The sequence below is a fragment of the Cydia amplana genome, chromosome 22, assembly GCF_948474715.1.
Source record: "Cydia amplana chromosome 22, ilCydAmpl1.1, whole genome shotgun sequence".
Taxonomy (NCBI): domain Eukaryota; kingdom Metazoa; phylum Arthropoda; class Insecta; order Lepidoptera; family Tortricidae; genus Cydia; species Cydia amplana.
Window position 1 is genome coordinate 1843210 of NC_086090.1, and position 20245 is coordinate 1863454.

The 20245-nt window shown below is 44.8% G+C and overlaps 1 protein-coding gene across 1 annotated transcript in view; it reads right to left on the bottom strand.

Moving 5' to 3' along the window:
- Nucleotides 1-372: 372 nt before the first annotated feature.
- Nucleotides 373-20245, bottom strand: part of LOC134658403 (nuclear factor 1 X-type) — a 78247-nt gene continuing 58374 nt past the window's right edge. Inside the window, exons 6-14 of the mRNA XM_063514087.1 lie at nt 12467-12562; nt 11634-11792; nt 8636-8737; nt 7496-7611; nt 6554-6662; nt 5017-5183; nt 1431-1555; nt 1010-1098; nt 373-568 (exon numbers count right to left, since the gene is read on the bottom strand). Of these exons, the coding sequence (XP_063370157.1) occupies nt 450-568; nt 1010-1098; nt 1431-1555; nt 5017-5183; nt 6554-6662; nt 7496-7611; nt 8636-8737; nt 11634-11792; nt 12467-12562 (1082 nt within the window). The 3' untranslated portion in view covers nt 373-449. The remainder of the gene's footprint in view (nt 569-1009; nt 1099-1430; nt 1556-5016; nt 5184-6553; nt 6663-7495; nt 7612-8635; nt 8738-11633; nt 11793-12466; nt 12563-20245) is intronic.

Here is a 20245-nt window from a genome sequence, read left to right on the forward strand (position 1 = left end):
AGTTTGTCTTTCCTTATCTCCGTTGACATTTTGATGGGACGTCAATCGTCCATGACAGCTGGTGCAAGCCAGCTGAAATGTCGGATAAGGTAAAAAGAATGAAATTATATCGCGTCAGACCCGTTCTAAACTAGATATCTAAATGATTCGATTAGTTAAGTGAGCGCTTCATTCGCCAACAAACTGGTTACAGTTTGGCATCATAAATTTTGTTTGTGAGCATGTACCTTTTGTGTAAATAAAAAAAAACATATGTGCAGGAAACACGAGAGTCAGTGTTAGAACTGTGTAGGTATATTGCACGTCTGTGTTTAATTGGCTCTATGCAGTACAGGTCGCCAATGCGGCGGCGGCGCGGGCGTCCAGCGCAGCACCGTGTGCGCGTCCAGCTCGGCGGCGGCGCGCTCGCACGACGCCGCCGCCGCCGCGTGCGCCGCCGACGCTGCGGATCACGGCGAGCGCAGGTCCGGCGCTTTGTCCGGCGCGATGTCCTCGGAGTCGACGGCGACGGCCGCCGTGTCCATCGCCGTCGCTTCGGAGGTTATCACGTTTGATTGGAAGAAGCGTTCTGGAAGGGAATGATAAATTAGTACCAAGCACTCAATACACAATTATATGCAATTACATGGAGGATAAATGCTCTGCGGGATATATGGCTGCTGCCAAATTGGGACCAGCAAAGATTTCTTGTAAATTAAGTATTAAAGGAGGTGAGAGCCAAAGATAATGCAATGTAACAATTAAGATAATGGTCTTAATGCCACGTCGAAGTAATATTCGGCACAAAAATTGCATGAACTGTATGGAATACATTCATAAAGTGGCCATGCACTTTTGAAGCTAGGTGCACTTGACACTCAAAACCAATATCCGCTGTGTATGGTTTTCCTACTCTTAAGCTTGACGTGCATAAATAAAAGCCAATAAATACCATTAGCCTAATTAACTACTGACATAGAAAAAGTTTTGTAAAGTAATGAGTAATGATAATAAAGTTGTCATTACTTACCATCGTCCAATAGAACGACATGGTCGGGCCCCGCGGGCGCAGTCATAATGTTGAATTCCTCCTCCAGAGTCGGGAATGGCGCGTTCCATCTGAAATTATCATAAGACAACATTTTACAAAAACAAACCAAAGGGAACCTATCTTGTCCAAGCGAAGCTTTTAAATATTAACGGAAGCCTATGCGAGAAGAAATCACAATTGGTATTGTTTCTGCGGGCACTGAATATAGATATACAACCGATTTTTTTAAATTCAAATTCATAAATTTATGTTAGGGCTGCCCTAGTGGCATATAGCCGCACCACCGGCTCAGAACTACTCGGCCTCCTGCGTGAGTTGAGTTAGAACTTGAGTTGAGAACGCCAAAAAGGCCCAAATGTTACGTTATAGTATAGGTATAAGAGTGGTCCCGTACTGGTACCTGACGGCGGCGCGCGGCGGGGCGCGCGGGTACAGGCCCAGCCCCCCCGGCGGCGACGCGCCCCCGCCCCCGCCCCCCGCGCCGCCCGTCAGCCCCACGCCGCCCAGCGGCCCGTAGCTGAACACCTGGAACACAAACAATACACCAGGGGTCACCAAGTAGTTTCTTCAGGGGTCCGGTTCTTAAAATAAAATGACCAGTCACGTAATCACGTTCCTTTGAATTTATTAAATAAGCAAAAAAAATACAATAGGTCGGCGATCCGAATGCGGACCGCGGTCCGGACGTTCCTCCAAAATATTTTTGCTCATTAAAGACCGAATGGCATTACAGTGCTTGTAGCACTTTTTTCTGCCCCAAACACCAAATCGCATGCGTGATATAACAGGATGTACCTACAAGCTACAACCTAAGCAGGGAACCAGAGCCGAACCAAAACTGGTGTGATTGGGACTAATCCTTTTTCCATATTTTTACCCGCAGCAGATTTTAAAATGTCATTCTATGGAACTTGCTAACTAGGTATGTAAACAAAAATCACTAATAAATTCATCAATTAGAGACAACTTCAATATGGCGGTTCGTTTACATAGTTAACAAGTTCCACATGAGTTCCATAAAATTGATATGATTCAGTACGGTTACAGATATTAATTACATCAGGACAAAATAAAAACATGACGAGTGCTCAAAGTTTCCAGCTATATATCTTTCCAGCTCTATAATTAGACATATGTAGTAGGTATTCGTATAGCGCGCGTTACTTGAAACTAATAGCGGCGCGTCGCGTGTCAGATTTGTATTTATTTATAATCTCTCGATAGATAGGTCGACCAACTCGATGATTTTAAAAATAGCACTTAGAAATTATGCATGTGATACGTCGTGTTCTATTCGGATTTTAAATGTGTATCGGTGACCGATCGGTTTTCCGCTATCGCTATTTAAAAAAATACTTACTAATTAAGATTTGTTTAGGTAAAAAAGTTTATACCTAGTGAGCTAAAATTTTAAATTAGTTTTTTTTTAAGAACTTCACCGTAAGATTTTTGAGTAAGTCACCTAAAAATGTATTTTAGTATGATGATATATATAAGAATAAGAAGATATTTTCTTTTAACGAAAAAAATAATGGGATTTATTATAGTTTTTTTTTCTATATCCCTTTCATTTATTTCAGAAATATAAATACGTACAAAACTTAAGAACTAAAAGCCGTTCTGAGCCATGCCGGGTCCAAAGGTCCCCATCACACTAGCAGCGTTACCCCGCTATATGGCGATGGAGACCTGTTGGACTAGCCATGACTCAGAACGGGGGTCAGTATTCGCTAGGTGCACGACTGGTGCTGCCCTCATTTTGGCAGACTTTCTACGTTAAATCTTATGGAGTAAAATTAGTTCAATCGGCTGCCGCTAGTACTAATGGCGGCCATTCCATAAGATTCCCTGTGTGTTTGTGACGATCAGCGCCACTTCCCCCTCCACCGACTTCGCACCTTGCCAATATTATATCATATTTTTCTATATTACGAGTATAGGCCCGATTCGGATTTTGAACTAGATATCTATTAGACATCACCAAGATACGATATTTTTAAGATCTAGCCTGTCAAATTTGACATTTCGACGATTCTGGAGATACTCTTGAACGATTTCCACAATGTCTAAAACGTCTCGTTAAGTATTTTTTAGATCTTATATACGATTTTGAAACGATCTTAAATTATATTTAAGGTAAAAGTGACATTGGTTGCCCGAATTGACTGCAAAAGATATCTAGTTGAAATCTAAACTACCAGGTATCTAGTACATATCGAATCGTTCTCTAGAACGGATCTTGTTTTCCGAATACCGCGGTTCATCACCTGCTGGGGCTGTGAGAAGTGGTTGTAGTGCGATATCGGCGGGCAGTCGGCGCGGTAGTGCGGCGAGCGGCGGCGCGGGGAGGCGGGCGGGGAGCGCTCCGGGGACGGCGGGGAGCTGAGCTCGCTCGCGGGGAGCGACGACAGCGCCATGTAGTCCTCGCGGGCCGCTGTAATGTCATTAAACGATGTACCTGCTGGGGCTGCGAGAAGTGGTTGTAGTGCGATATCGGCGGGCAGTCGGCGCGGTAGTGCGGCGAGCGGCGGCGCGGGGAGGCGGGCGGGGAGCGCTCCGGGGACGGCGGGGAGCTGAGCTCGCTCGCGGGGAGCGACGACAGCGCCATGTAGTCCTCGCGGGCCGCTGTAATGTCATTAAACGATGTACCTGCTGGGGCTGCGAGAAGTGGTTGTAGTGCGATATCGGCGGGCAGTCGGCGCGGTAGTGCGGCGAGCGGCGGCGCGGGGAGGCGGGCGGGGAGCGCTCCGGGGACGGCGGGGAGCTGAGCTCGCTCGCGGGGAGCGACGACAGCGCCATGTAGTCCTCGCGGGCCGCTGTAATGTCATTAAACGATGTACCTGCTGGGGCTGCGAGAAGTGGTTGTAGTGCGATATCGGCGGGCAGTCGGCGCGGTAGTGCGGCGAGCGGCGGCGCGGGGAGGCGGGCGGGGAGCGCTCCGGGGACGGCGGGGAGCTGAGCTCGCTCGCGGGGAGCGACGACAGCGCCATGTAGTCCTCGCGGGCCGCTGTAATGTCATTAAACGATGTACCTGCTGGGGCTGCGAGAAGTGGTTGTAGTGCGATATCGGCGGGCAGTCGGCGCGGTAGTGCGGCGAGCGGCGGCGCGGGGAGGCGGGCGGGGAGCGCTCCGGGGACGGCGGGGAGCTGAGCTCGCTCGCGGGGAGCGACGACAGCGCCATGTAGTCCTCGCGGGCCGCTGTAATGTCATTAAACGATGTACCTGCTGGGGCTGCGAGAAGTGGTTGTAGTGCGATATCGGCGGGCAGTCGGCGCGGTAGTGCGGCGAGCGGCGGCGCGGGGAGGCGGGCGGGGAGCGCTCCGGGGACGGCGGGGAGCTGAGCTCGCTCGCGGGGAGCGACGACAGCGCCATGTAGTCCTCGCGGGCCGCTGTAATGTCATTAAACGATGTACCTGCTGGGGCTGCGAGAAGTGGTTGTAGTGCGATATCGGCGGGCAGTCGGCGCGGTAGTGCGGCGAGCGGCGGCGCGGGGAGGCGGGCGGGGAGCGCTCCGGGGACGGCGGGGAGCTGAGCTCGCTCGCGGGGAGCGACGACAGCGCCATGTAGTCCTCGCGGGCCGCTGTAATGTCATTAAACGATGTACCTGCTGGGGCTGCGAGAAGTGGTTGTAGTGCGATATCGGCGGGCAGTCGGCGCGGTAGTGCGGCGAGCGGCGGCGCGGGGAGGCGGGCGGGGAGCGCTCCGGGGACGGCGGGGAGCTGAGCTCGCTCGCGGGGAGCGACGACAGCGCCATGTAGTCCTCGCGGGCCGCTGTAATGTCATTAAACGATGTACCTGCTGGGGCTGCGAGAAGTGGTTGTAGTGCGATATCGGCGGGCAGTCGGCGCGGTAGTGCGGCGAGCGGCGGCGCGGGGAGGCGGGCGGGGAGCGCTCCGGGGACGGCGGGGAGCTGAGCTCGCTCGCGGGGAGCGACGACAGCGCCATGTAGTCCTCGCGGGCCGCTGTAATGTCATTAAACGATGTACCTGCTGGGGCTGCGAGAAGTGGTTGTAGTGCGATATCGGCGGGCAGTCGGCGCGGTAGTGCGGCGAGCGGCGGCGCGGGGAGGCGGGCGGGGAGCGCTCCGGGGACGGCGGGGAGCTGAGCTCGCTCGCGGGGAGCGACGACAGCGCCATGTAGTCCTCGCGGGCCGCTGGAATGTCATTCAATATTACAATAATAAATTAATAATGACATTAATTAGTGGTTGGATCAAGGGCCAGATGCAGAAGGCGGTGATCTTGGACACGGCGCAGATAGTCCGCCGGTTCCTCTCTCTGCGGCCCTGACCACCGGCAGCTTGGGCCCTGCCCCGCTGCTGGCGGCACCCTAGGTTAGGTTTTTTATAATGTGTTTAGGTATATGTATTTTTTATTGTTTTGTAAGTGTTTATATATTTAATTTTATATTCATATTGTAAAGAACCTAACGTAAAACGAAAAATAAATAAAGTGAACATAAATCACTATCACTACAAAGTATAAAACAAAATGGCTTCCCGCTGTATATCTGTCCCTATGTATGCATATATCTTTAAAACTACGCAACGGATTTGATGCGATTTTTTTTAATAGATAGAGTGATTCAAGAGGAAGGTTTATGTATAATTTATTAACCCGTGCGAAGCCGGACGGGTCGCTAGTAATACAAATTGTCGAAATCTAATTAATTACCTATCTCTAAACATTAGGATTAATAAATAATAATCCTAACTATTTCCTACAAATAACCGAAATACTTGATTAAATTCTTGTTAAGTAATTAACAAGTAATGCGCTGCCTCCTTCAACGCTTCCATGCGAGTGTGACCTTCCTTCCTTTATTTGACCGAAGAAATTTTCTCCTCACTGCCTCAACGACGTGTGATACTGTGTAGACAGAATGGAATGAAGTCTTTCCGTCTGGGACCGGAAAAATGGGAAAACCGTGGAGGCGTTAAGGATAACTCACGATAGACTGAGCCGTGTCCGGGCCGGAGCGTCCGACATATCGTTTTATATGACGGCTGATCGGTGATCACGTGGTGCTTTCCATAAAACGAAGCGCCGGAAGCTCCTGCCCGGTCTAGCGTGAGTCATCCTTAAGTGTAAGGCCTGAGTGGACGCTCGAGTTGGGCGTGCAGCGGGGCGGGGTGTGCGGCGTGCATGTTAAACAAATGCAAGCGTATAGGAGCGGCCTTAGTGCACGCTGCTCAAATTACTCCAGACCCCGACGCCACGCTGCACGCCCCGCCGAACGCTCCGCTTCGAGCGTCCACTCAGGCCTTACACTTAGCTGAATATTGCGAATGATGTGATGATGATGTTGTAATGAAATCGTGCGAAGTGAAGCAGAAAAAGAAGGAAAGCTGACCCTGGGCTCCGAAGCAACAGTGGAGGATGCAACAGCGATAACCGAGAACCAATACTAATGAGAGAGAGAGACAGAGAGAGAGAGAGAGAGAGAGAAAGAGTGAGAGAGAGAGAGAAAGACAGAGAAATTAGTGAATGAAGTGTGTATTGTGGTGTGACTTACAACAATTACCTGTGGACCGTATGATGGCCACGGGCCGCGCCATGGGCGGCAGCGGCGCCGGCGGCAGCATCGAGCTGCTGAAGTATGCCGGCTTCGGACTTCGGGAGAGGCCGTGAACCTGGAAGGAGACGGAACGATTCATTCAATCATTATACAGATTCGTCTACTTCTGAAGATAAAGATAAAAGATTTTTATTCGTGACCATCACAAAACATGTACGATCACTAAAGTACATACGCATCACGTCTTCTGCATACGTTCACTAAAATATGGCGGTAGGCGTCCGATAGAGGGACGTTTTAGTGCCAGTTGCACCATCCGCACTTGACAGACTGATCAACGTCACCCGGCGCGCCGCGGCGGTTTACTATGAAACTGTCCATACAATAAAATGTAGCGAAGTCATTAACGATGACAAACAGTTTGGTGCAACCGACCCTAAGTCAATAAGATAAATGTAACCTTAAATAATTTATTCAAAGTTATCGTTCCAACGATCCAAAATCACGTGTGTCAACTGAGGGCGGGTGAAGGAGAGGCAAAAAGTCCTGGTTAGGGCGAACCAATGAATATTACTTTAACATGGTAACATTTCAAAAAACAAAATATAATATTGATAACCACTGTATATATTTTATGTACCTAAATAAATGCTGAACACTTACCGCAATTTGCACAACTATAAGTTGGACAGCTGGCCCCCGTAGACAACATGCCATCGCTAACGCTCCGTAGCGAACGAAATGCAGCTGTCACTGTCACACTAATATGGAAGAGTGATAGAGAGACATAAAGCGACTCGATGACGAAGCGATAGCGGTTGCCACCTTGGCTAATAGGCCGCCTGGTTCGAGGCCTCAGTTGTTTCTGAAGATAGCAATGCTTACTTTGCTCACTCTGCACCTCTGAGATGCCCACGGACAACAAGGCAAATAGTAAATGAAGGTTACCTGTAGTTGCTGAATATCCGTAGGCTCCTGACAGACGAAGGTCACGAAGTCTCCGAGTGAGTCCTGCGGCGTCCCGTCGTATTTGGCGCTGTGGTGGCTGCTCAACGCGTCTGAGGCTGGAAGGGAGGAATTAGCTCATTATTTATATTTTGTAGCTTTCTAATAGACCCCGAAGGCTAATCCTATCGTCTATTGTTAAAAAAAACCGCTCGTGCCACGTGCCACAACCACCTGCATAAAAAATCGGTACTTCGGTTACTGAGTGCCGGCGAGTCGAACGCTACAGAACCAGTCTAAAATGTGTCATCGAGATGCGTAACAAAGGCGCGTTATCGGAGAGCGCACCTACACTGGTTTTTTGAGCGTTGGACTAGCCCGCTCTCAGGTGCCAAATAGAATAATTAGGACCCTTTTTTGCTGGTAAGTAGCACGTGCGGTTTTACTGAACAATAGACAATAGGATAAGCCTTCGGGGTCTACTAGAAAGCTACAAACTATACTTGTACCTATGGTGAATGAGTAGATAGAAAATAGTAGGTAATCACATCGAAAGTTGCCAAACAACCCCTAAGCATAAGTCATAATCAGAAGGAGTCACTGACCAAGGAATAAAAAAATAACGACTAACTGCTGCTGAAATGCTGAAATTTTTCATACATATGTAAATCAGATGAAAATGCAATATTATAATGACATTGAGCCGATCTGATGATGGAGACAGGAGTTAGCCATGGCAACATGTGATAAAACAATGTGATAATTGTGTAGGTTATTGAACTGAAATAAAAGTGCAGTCATCTATAAAAACTTGTACCAAAAATGTAATCTGTACCAAAAACTTATGTTCCTTACAATTAGTCCTTGTTTTAATCAGTAAGTACCCTTATTAAGCCTACCATCACTAAGGTACGCTCGTTGGGTCGACGACATCACGGAAGATCACGGAACACTTATGGATGAAACTTAGCCCAGGACCGGGATAATGGGATCAACAATGGACGACAGGAGGCTAAAATGTTGATGATGATGTTAATAATGACCAATTTATTTGCTTCTTAACGATCTCGGAAATGTCTGAATTCAAGCAGGAAAGCCTGACAGCACCTTTCAAATGATCTCTGCATACTTTTACTCACTCACCAGTTGGATGTGTGTCGGTGGGCGGCGGTGGGTGCTGGTAGAATATGGTGTTGGATGACACCAGCGGGGCTTGGCTGAGACCCGCTGAACTGGGAGGGATACCTGAAATAAAGATAGAAGCGATTAAATAAAGGCAAGCGCGAAAAGACCAAGAGGCAATAGTACCCCAACTCGAGCGTTATACCAGGGATTCAGAACTCTTGAAGTAATGGTCCACGAGCCAGGCGCAAATTTCGTCAGTCATCGCCTCCCGGGTGAAAACTCGTATACTGGTTAACGGCCATATATGATGAACCCTCGTGGACGTCAGCTGCCGCTACGTTGGTGGGTTGAGGAATGGCAGCCACCGAAACACGTAAAAAAACATTTTTTTTTTCAGTCATCGCCTCCCGTTTCATACTTAGTCAGATAAAAGTTTAGGTGCTATTGTTAATAAAAACAATCGTCAGCCGGTTGTATCGCGGTGGAATCACCGTCAGCTGTACACATGAACATGTAAAAAAAATTTTTTTTTTCAGTCATCGCCTCCCGCTTGATACTTTGTCAGATGATAGTTTAGGTGCTATTGTTAATAAAAAAACTCGTCAGCCGGTTGTATCGCGGTGGAATCACCGTCAGCTGGTCACATGAACATGTAAAAAAAAATTTTTTTTTCAGTCATCGCCTCCCGCTTGATATTTTGTCAGATGATAGTTTAGGTGCTATTGTTAATAAAACAAATCGTCAGCCGGTTGTATCGCGGTGGAATCACCGTCAGCTGGTCACATGAACATGTAAAAAAAAAATATTTTTTCAGTCATCGCCTCCCGCTTGATACTTTGTCAGATGATAGTTTAGGTGATATTGTTAATAAAAAAAATCGTCAGCCGGTTGTATCGCGGTGGAATCACCGTCAGCTGGTCACATGAATTTATAAAGCAAATAAATAAATACAATCTAAAATTTAAAATAATTGGTTTCAGTCATCGCCTCCCGTTTGATACTTTGCCAGATGATAGTTTAGGTGCTGTTGTTAATAAAAAGAATCGTCAGCCGGTTGTATCGCGGTGGAATCACCGTCAGCTGGTCACATGAACATGTAAAAAAAATTTTTTTTTTCAGTCATCGCCTCCCGCTTGATACTTTGTCAGATGATAGTTTAGGTGCTATTGTTAATAAAACAAATCGTCAGCCGGTTGTATCGCGGTGGAATCACCGTCAGCTGGTCACATGAACATGTAAAAAAAAAAAATTTTTCAGTCATCGCCTCCCGCTTGATACTTTGTCAGATGATAGTTTAGGTGCTATTATTAATAAAAAGAATCGTCAGCCGGTTGTATCGCGGTGGAATCACCGTCAGCTGGTCACATGAACATGTAAAAAAAAAATATTTTTTCAGTCATCGCCTCCCGCTTGATACTTTGTCGGATGATAGTTTAGGTGCTATTGTTAATAAAAGAGATCGTCAGCCGGTTGTATCGCGGTGGAATCACCGTCAGCTGGTCACATGAACATGTAAAAAAAAAATATTTTTTCAGTCATCGCCTCCCGCTTGATACTTTGTCAGATGATAGTTTAGGTGCTATTGTTAATAAAAAACATCGTCAGCCGGTTGTATCGCGGTGGAATCACCGTCAGCTGGTCACATGAACATATATCAAGCAAATAAATAAATAAAATCTAATATATGTTCATATGACCAGCTGACGGTGATTCCACCGCGATACAACCGGCTGACGATGTTTTTTATTAACAATAGCACCTAAACTATCATCTGACAAAGTATCAAGCGGGAGGCGATGACTGAAAAAATAAATTTTTTTTACATGTTCATGTGACCAGCTGACGGTGATTCCACCGCGATACAACCGGCTGACGATTATTTTTATTAACAATAGCACCTAAACTATCATCTGACAAAGTATCAAGCGGGAGGCGATGACTGAAAAAAAAATTTTTTTTACATGTTCATGTGACCAGCTGACGGTGATTCCACCGCGATACAACCGGCTGACGATTTTTTTTATTAACAATAGCACCTAAACTATCATCTGACAAAGTATCAAGCGGGAGGCGATGACTGAAAAAAAAATTTTTTTTTACATGTTCATGTGACCAGCTGACGGTGATTCCACCGCGATACAACCGGCTGACGATGTTTTTTATTAACAATAGCACCTAAACTATCATCTGACAGAGTATCAAGCGGGAGGCGATGACTGAAAAAAAAATTTTTTTTTACATGTTCATGTGACCAGCTGACGGTGTTTCCACCGCGATACAACCGGCTGACGATTTTTTTTATTAACAATAGCACCTAAACTATCATCTGGCAAAGTATCAAACGGGAGGCGATGACTGAAAATATTTTTTTTTTTTACGTGTTTCGGTTGCTGCCATTCCTCAACCCACCAACGGAGCGGCAGCTGACGTCCACGAGGATTCATCATACGTAGCCGTTAACCACTATAGGAGTTATCGCCTGGGAGGCGATTGGTCATGGAAACCTGTTCGTGGCTCGCGGTCTATAATGTGAAGAATCTTCATGCTTTACTGTGTCTCGCTCTGCCCTGACACCAGCTTTACACCTGCCTCTTGAAGAAGGCTTGAGTATATTTAGTAGATGAAAGGTCTTTAATGCAGAATACTTACAGAAGCATTGTCCTACAAGCATAGATGATAACATGGCGTGCTCTGCCGGAAGCATTACGCGGGTACGCAAATCTACGGTACCCACAATAATCCTCGAGCTATAAACCTAAATAAATCTGTCTTTTGAAGGCTGAAGTATACAGATGATGATGATGATAAAAAGGTCTTTAATGCAGGATACTTACAGAAGCATTCTCCAACCAGCATAGAAGACATAGCACGATCAGCTGGAGGCTCGAAGGTGGGTAATGCGCGGGTCTACTGTACCCACAATAATCCTCGAGCTTCATACCGAAGTAAATCTGTCTTATGAAGGCTGAAGTATACAGATGATGATGATGAAAGGTCTTTAATGCAGGATACTTACTGAAGCATTGTCCAACCAGCATGGAAGGCGTGGCTCGCTCAGCAGGAGGCTCGAACGCGGGCGGCGCGGGACTATTGTACCCACAGTAGTACCCCGACTCGAGCTTTATGCCGCCTGAGCCGCTTGGGGACTCCGAACCCGTTTCTTGGAGGATTGAGGCTGGAGTTTAACAATAACAGGTTATTAAATAAATATATCAGACTTAATGGCGGACCGCGGTTCAAATCCGGACCGCTGACCTATATTATTTTTTCACTTATACACTTATTTAATAAACTCACTTAAAAACGGACGGTAATGGTCATATTATTTTAAAAACCGGACCCCTGAAGAAACTAATTGGTCACCCCAAGTATAGTGTTATGCGAGTGTTGAAATAAGACTACTCTTTAAGATGATAGAAAGACTTGACTTCCTAGCTTACTCTTAACACTTCTTAGCTCTCAAAGGCAAAAGTATAGGTACACTAATAGAAAACTCTTGAACTGTACGCAGTTAGCGAAACCATTTAGAAACTACCTATAAATCTTATTGATCAATCTACTGGAATTTCCTAGAGTCCTCACGACACAGGCTTGACCTAGTGTGAGGGCTGCTGCTAACCAAACTGTAATTTTGTAAGTGAAACTGATTTGTTTATCCTAGATTTCATCTATGCTTTGTAACGAAATAATTTTTTGTTATATTTTTTTTATAGTACCTATCTTTGCAGTCATCTGCAGTTGCAACGGCTAAATAGGTATTCGCAAAATAGATCCATTTTTAAGAACTTATTGGACATCTTCAGAAGAAATGTAGCCCTTATATCTATGTAATAGAGTTGCAAAGATTACCTTTGGACAGCTTCCAGAGTTCCTTCGATGAGAAGACGCCGGTCGCTAGAATAATATCGTTGCAAATTACTCCGTTGTACGGATTGTGGCTATAGCCTGAAAGTTCCCAGATACATTCAGTCGTGACATCGCTGTAAACTAGGGGATCATTTCAGCAATTTCGTGACATGTCAAATATATTAAAACGGGTCACTCACGTGTCGAAAATTCCACGACATGTATCACTCCGTACCGAGGAGCATCAGCCTTGGTTGCAGCGGGGGTTGCAGACCGTGGGAGTGAAACTTGTCGAGCTATTTTCGACTTAAAATACGTGAGTGACCCGTTTTAATATATTTGACATGTCAAATACTCTAAAACTTAGAGATTTTACAGCTGTTGCTTGTTCTTTTAACGCTGTAAGTAGTTCGATAACCATAAATATCTTTCAATCTTTAATCAAAAATTAATCGAAAAACATTATAATTACAAAAACTGTCACTGTAAAAATTATAAACCACTGAAGATTTTTTTACCTATTAACATCATGATTCATTATTAGGTAAAATATATAGAGGTCATTTAACAGATTCGTTAAACACACTATAGACATCAGTTCATAGAATATTATAAAGACGTAAGTCAATTCTTCAAGAACTAAAACAACAAAAACATTACGTAATTTAATTAACCTGAATTTAAACATGGGATCTCATAATATTGCTGAAATGAACCAATAACTAGAAACTATACAGTTCAAGCATCCATACAAACTGTACGAGTATGAACGCTAAAACTATCTATATCTAACACTATATTGAATGGTCTATAATTTTCCATACAAATAAAGGGGGCATATTTACAGGAAGCCACATATGCATTCCTCTGGATGAGAAATCGCATACCAAAAATATCAAGTCTATTTATAATAAGATGTGACAGATATTTCAAGACAGATAAGTCATAGAAGCCAAGGAACAAAAAGGTCATAAGCACCGTATTTAGTGCTGTATTTATAATCTTTCTTTTCAGTGAATCTTTAATAGTATTTACATTCTAAAGCGCACTTAACGATTTTGATAGCACACGCAGTGCAAGTGTTATTTTAAACGCCAAACTTCTATGAAATTATGACGTATAAATAACATTTGCACTGCGTATGCTATCAAAATCGTTGCAGACTTTTCTTGGTCTAACTCAATCGTTTCGTTCTAATTTCAGTCGTTTCAACGACGCTATAGCTAGACTGAAATTTGTGGCTGCACCGACTCATCGTCAATTATCATTTAAAACTGAAAAAAGTCAATGCTTTTCTGTAGTTAAAATGAAGTATACGTTAGAAAAGCATCGATGTAACACAAAGATAAAAAGAGTGAAAGAGAAAGAACACCGACTACATGTACAAATAACAACAAACGAGCATGATCAAAATCTGTACTGAAGAGCGAAAATTTTGCAATTTATATACCTAGTTATAAAAAGATCTATCTAACAGAATATATACATATCGTACTAAACAATATTAAACACTACCACGTTAAAAATGATTCTTAGAAATATGAAGATGATCCTAAACTGAATGTTAAGCTCTTCCAAATAACATTTTGTACCCTACACGGTACAGTCAAGTGTAAAAATATGGGTGCACAAATCATCACAAAAATATGTCCCATAGCTCTTACGTCAGCGAATTAAGAACTATTATGGGACATATTTTGAGTAAGTTGTCTGTACCCATATTTTTACACTTGACTCTACAAGGTATAAAAAAATCATAAAAGCCAGACTTGCTTTATTCAGTGCACTACGTAACCTATCAGTTTAAGTATTTAATAGAATCAACCAATGACCAAAACTTTCGCTCACAGTGAAGATATAAAAACAAAAATACGTCCAAATCAGAAAATAATTTTGTAACCAAAAAGCATGAAAGGTGTGAGAGCAAGCCAATGCGGGATTAAAAATTTAAAAATCCACAAATTACTAGAGAAAATTAAAGTAAATTTGAAAGACACTGTGCAACACCAATCACTGGTTATGTTGTTTCTTTAGAAGTAAGTAAATGTGGTGATCAGTTTACACAGGGTGTCTTCTTGGTACCCTGTCACAAGGCACAAAGCTGGACCCAGTTTTTTATTTATAATTTTAGCTATTGTAGTTTGTTGTAGTTTTTAATTTTAGTTTATAACTTTTTGCTTATATTACTTGTTTACGGTTTACGGTTTGGGTGGACTTAACCAATTTTACATGTTTATTTTATTATTTTGTTTCATATCTTCCCTGTAAATTGTGATTTTTCATGTTTTGTGATAGAACTCACCATCATAGTTGGAGCGGCTAATAGATGACGAAGGACCAGCGGAAGGAAGCGCAGCCCGAAGATAAGATGGGGCTATGGCTATGTATGAATAAATTATGGGATTAATGGGCCGACCTTACCTGCATGTAATTTTCATTGGATTCGGCGGCCGCCAGAAATGTGGTTCGTTATTCCTTCTTCCTTCTCCGTTCTCTTTTAACCTCTATATTATTCACACGCGAAACGTATTTTCATAATAGTTTATATTGATTGACATGTTTTTTTTTGCTCAATGACAGCAAAGCCAATATTTAAATTGTTTACTTTTTATTTGCGGTTTGATAGGTCGGCAGAAAAGGCGGGTGATGTGAAAAATGAGGTCGAATATATTTATGAAAGAAAGAGTGAGCGATATGGATGAATGTGAATGATAATGAATGAAAAGGGGCGCGAACATTCTCCCCCGGCTTTAAAGGGTTCCTTTAAAGGAAACAAAACTGAATAAAGTAAGAGATAACCCTTCTCATCAAACTAAGAAACGAACATTCACAACAATAGCGAAATAACAAACTAAAGAAAAATATTATCCTAACGAATTATACTATGTACATATTATTGGTTAGGCAATGGGCACAATCGCACGACAGGCCGTACAAAACTTCCCTTATTTGTCCTGATAGTGACAACGCGGGTTGAGCCGTCCTTTGAAGGATGTTCTGCCTCTACAACGCCTAAAGGCCACGAAAATGGCGGCGCATTATCTACCTTTATAACAACCACAGTGCCAATTACGATAGGAACTGATGACGTGGTCCATTTAGCTCGAGACTGCAACTGATGCAGATACTCTGCACGCCATCGCTGCCAGAAAGACTGCACTATCTTATCCAGGAGGGCATGTCGGTCACGTAAATTTCCTGACTCCACCAATGGAACAGGTAAAGACAACAGCGGAGCAGTGTTGAGAAAATGAGCCGGGGTGAGAGCTGACGGTTCAGCGGGATCACTGCTCAGGGCTGTCAGTGGTCGTGAATTTACCAGAGCCTCTATCTGCGCAAGCGTGGTCAGAAGTTCCTCGTATGACAGTATTTGCGTACCGATTACCTTGAAAAGGTGATTTTTGACTATTTTCACCATACTTTCCCATGCGCCTCCAAAGTGTGGAGAAGCGGGAGGAATAAACTTCCAATCAATACGGTTCTCCGCGAGCTCCATCTCAAGATGTGGACGTTGTTCGTCCAAAAACTTGTAGAGGTCTCGCATATAAGAATTGGCGCCAGTAAAATTAGTCCCATTATCCGAATATATGCATTGGACGGGGCCACGCCGCGCCAAGAAGCGCTTTAAAGCAGCCAAGAAGTTAGCGGTACTCAATTCCGTCGCTATCTCGATATGAAGGCAGCGCGTCGTGAGGCAAGTGAAAATGCATAACCAAGCCTTGCGACTCTTGACTCCTCTGCCACGAGTAGGTGTGTATTGCATAGGACCTGCATAATCACACCCCGTATGCGTAAAAGGTTTATCTACCTGATTCACGCGACAGCTCGGCAAGTCTGCCATGAGTGGGAAAGACGATTGTGGATTCGCTCTGAAACACGTGTTGCATTTGGAAACGCGGTCACGAATGACACGACGAGCCGACAGTATCCAATACTGAAGCCTAAGTATAGACATCAATGACTCAGGACCAGCATGCAAATGCTTTCTGTGGAAGTAATCAACAATCATATTAACTACATGATCACGTCGCGGAAGCACAATTGGGTGTTTCTGCGAATATTCTAAGTCAGCATTTGATAGTCGGCCTCCAACACGAATCAGACCGTCTTTATCTATGAACGGTTTTAGCTTTTGTAAGGCCGGTGAGCAATACTTCTTGCTCTTAATTTTGTCAATATCGTCACTAAAGTGTTGACTTTGTAACGATGAAAGAATTTTACCTTCAGCGAACTCTAAGTCAGATCGAGTAAGTGCCGTAGAACGCGGTTTCGGTTTAAGAATGCGATACACGTATACGATGATGCGCAATAATCGAGACCACGACGATATCCGCTGAGCGAGCGAATAAAGTGGCGACTCTGACACATCCGTAGTTGTAGCGTGTTTAAGCTCTGGCACTTCACCGATGGACTCTCGATCGAGCTCCCTTAAAGGCCACTCTGATGGATGCTTGGAAGCCCAAGCTGGTCCCGTGAACCACAAAGGATGATCCACTAGCTTAGCAGGCGTCAGTCCACGGGACAGGCAATCCGCGGGATTTTCCAAGCCCGCCACATGATAGAAGCAGCTGGCCGGAATAGCTTCGATAATCTTAACTACCCGGTTGGCAACAAACGTTTGCCAGCGGTGTGGTGATGACTGAATCCAGCAGAGGGCAACCTTCGAATCAGTAAACGCGTAGATCTCGTTAATGTTATAACGGGATTCGAAGTTATCTTGCACCTTCCGCATGAGCTTTGCCAGGAGGACCGCAGCACACAGTTCTAACCTCGCGACGGAGACTGTTTTAAGGGGACAGACCTTCGACTTGGAACACACCAGCCGGACAGTCACTTCGTCTCCCTTTAGAACCTGAAGATATACTACACCTCCATATGCACGCTCAGATGCATCACCGAAGCCTAAAAGGTTTATAGTACAACCCTGTACTACTCCAAGATGGCGCGGTATGTGGATTTCATTGAGTTTAGGCAACTCCGAACGGAATCGTTCCCATAAATCCACAATATGGGGTGGGGGAGTCTCATCCCAGTCGCATTTGATCAACCAAAGCTCCTGGATGAGGAGTTTTGCATATAAGACCACTGGAGCTACTAAGCCCACATTATCCCATAGACGTGCCACTGCGGACAAGATCGTCCTTTTAGTGCACGTTGAGTCTGGTTCTTTCACTTTGAAATGGAAGTAATCCCCAGATTTATTCCAACATAAGCCAAGAACCTTTTGCGAGACCCCTGGGTCAATTTCAATGTCTACGGAAGCCCGATGCGAAGCAGGTATTTCACGTAGCACGGCGTCTGAATTGCAGGTCCATTTCACAAGATCAAATTGACCGCATTTGAATAGATCAATCAGCTCCTTAGCCGCGGCAATAGCAACAAACTCATCCTGCTGTTGCGAGTCATCTGACATAATGCTAAAGCATACGTCATCCATGTAAGTACAGGAGGACGCAATCGCTGCAGCCTTGGGAAACTTATGCCCGTCGTCTGCAATCAGCTGACGGACGACGCGGAGCGCGTGATAGGGACTCGACTTCATGCCAAAACACACACGATTAAACTCGTATGTAGTAATGGGATCTGCCGGGCGGAATCTATATAAGATTCGTTGAAACTGGCGGTCCGCTTCGCGAATACCAATCTGTAGAAACATTTGACGACAATCGGCCGAAAGCGCTATTTTGAATAAGCGAAAGTTTAGAAGGATTGAAAACAAATCCCCTTGAAGGTTGGGCCCTGAGTGCAAAACATCATTCAGCGACAGGCCTGTGCTTGTTTTGCTACTCGAGTCCAGGACCATACGCACTTTTGTCGTCGTTTTGTCCTCGCGCACGACAGCATGGTGAGGAATTATATACGCGATGGCTAGTGAGGCGTTCATGGAGTTAGTTACCTCCGATATGTAACCCTTACTGACGTATTCACGAATGATATCGTCATAGGCGGCACGTAAGATACTCGATAACTCTAGCTTCCTTTCAAGGCAAAGAAAGCGCCTCTTAGCAGCAGAGTGCGACTCTCCAAGCTTGAACACGTCATCTCGGAAAGGCAATGCGACAGTATATCTACCACTAGCGTCGCGCGTGGTGGTAGCACGAAAGTAATCCTCGCATTCAAGGTCATCTTGACTTTGAGCGGGCGGAGCGAAAACTTCCTCAAGCTCCCAGAACCTTTTGAGGAGGTGGTCCATGGAGTCCTGAACGGAAGTACAACATGCCGAAGTATATTTACGCGGTGCCTGTAAAGCAGGGACCGAACCCATTAAAATATACCCCAATACCGTCTGAATAGCCGGTGGCATATGGTTCACGTCGCTTTTAACAATGTGCGGTAGCAACAAATGTGGGAATATAGTTGCACCCACCAGCACATCAATTGCGACGGGCGTATCTAACGTGTCGTCAGCTAAAGGGAGTCCATGAACATGCGTGAGTGTTGACATGTCCACGGGCACTGACGGCAAGTCGTCGGTAATGCGATCTACCACAAGACTCGAAACGTCAAAGTTGACGTTTTCGTCAAACCGCGAAAATACTTTAATGTTTGCGTTCCCTTTAACAATTTTTTTAGTTTTCCCAATGCCAAATACAGCGCTTGGTTTTTTATTAAAATTCAAACCTAATCGCTTACAACACTCCTCAGTAATGAAGTTACTTTGTGACGCGGTGTCAAGTAAACATTTGATGACTTGTGTGCCACCCTTATTATCGCGGACGATAACCTTTGCGGTGGACAGCAAAACCGTATCACACGAAGATGTTGAGTTTTGATTTGACATCTTATTGTTAGAGGCCGCTAGTGCTTGAGTCACGATAGACGTGTTACAAGATGTGCTCTCCGGCGGTGAAGACGACTCAGCCGCGGCGCTCGCAGATGTATTTGACACATCAGACGTCGTAGCCTTTTCATCCTTGTCGTTGTCAAAATGCAACAGAGTATGATGCTTTTGACGGCAAACTCGACATTTCACCTCGGAATTGCACTCGCGGGTGCGGTGTTTGATACTAAGGCAGTTAACACATGCCTTAAGCTCTTTAGCGCGTTTGAAGCGTTCGGAAGGCGTTAAGTTGTTGAGGGACGGACATTTAAATAAATGTTCATGGACAATATTGTCACACAAACATTTAGTAGTGCTCGCGCAAGCGACATAACTTTGTAGTTTTGGTGCGGCACTACGCGGTTGAGACGACTTAACACCCTTTTCGCGCGATGGATTTACGGCGGCGGAGACGGCGGTACATGGTTGCACATTTTGACAAATCCTAAACTGACTCTTCATAAAATCTGACAGATCACGAAAGGTAGGCAACTTCGTATTGCGGTGCAGCATTTCAAATGCTCGTAGAGATTCCTGGTCTAACTTTTTTAATGCTATATGCAGAAGCATAAAGTCGCTTAAGTCATCAAGCTTAAGCGCTTTAAGCGCATTCGCAGCTGTGACGAATTTATCGATGAATGTCTGAAAGTTAGAATTAACCTTTAAATTGAGCATTTGATCCATGTAGGTCGAGGCAAGAGTGCGCTTGTCTTGAAATCTGTCAATTAAACTATCGAGGATAAGCTGATAATTTTCAGCGCTCGGAGTTATACCCGCGAAGACAGTTTGAGCTTTTGGTGACAATTTCCCAATAAGATAGAAAAGCTTCTCTTCGTCGGTAAGCGACAGATTGTCGTGCACTCTAGATTTAAAACTAGCGTAGAACAGCGGCCAGTTACGTATGTCTCCATCGAACGCTATCAGTTCCATCGTTGGCAAAGAAGGTCTGGCTCTCTCCACTA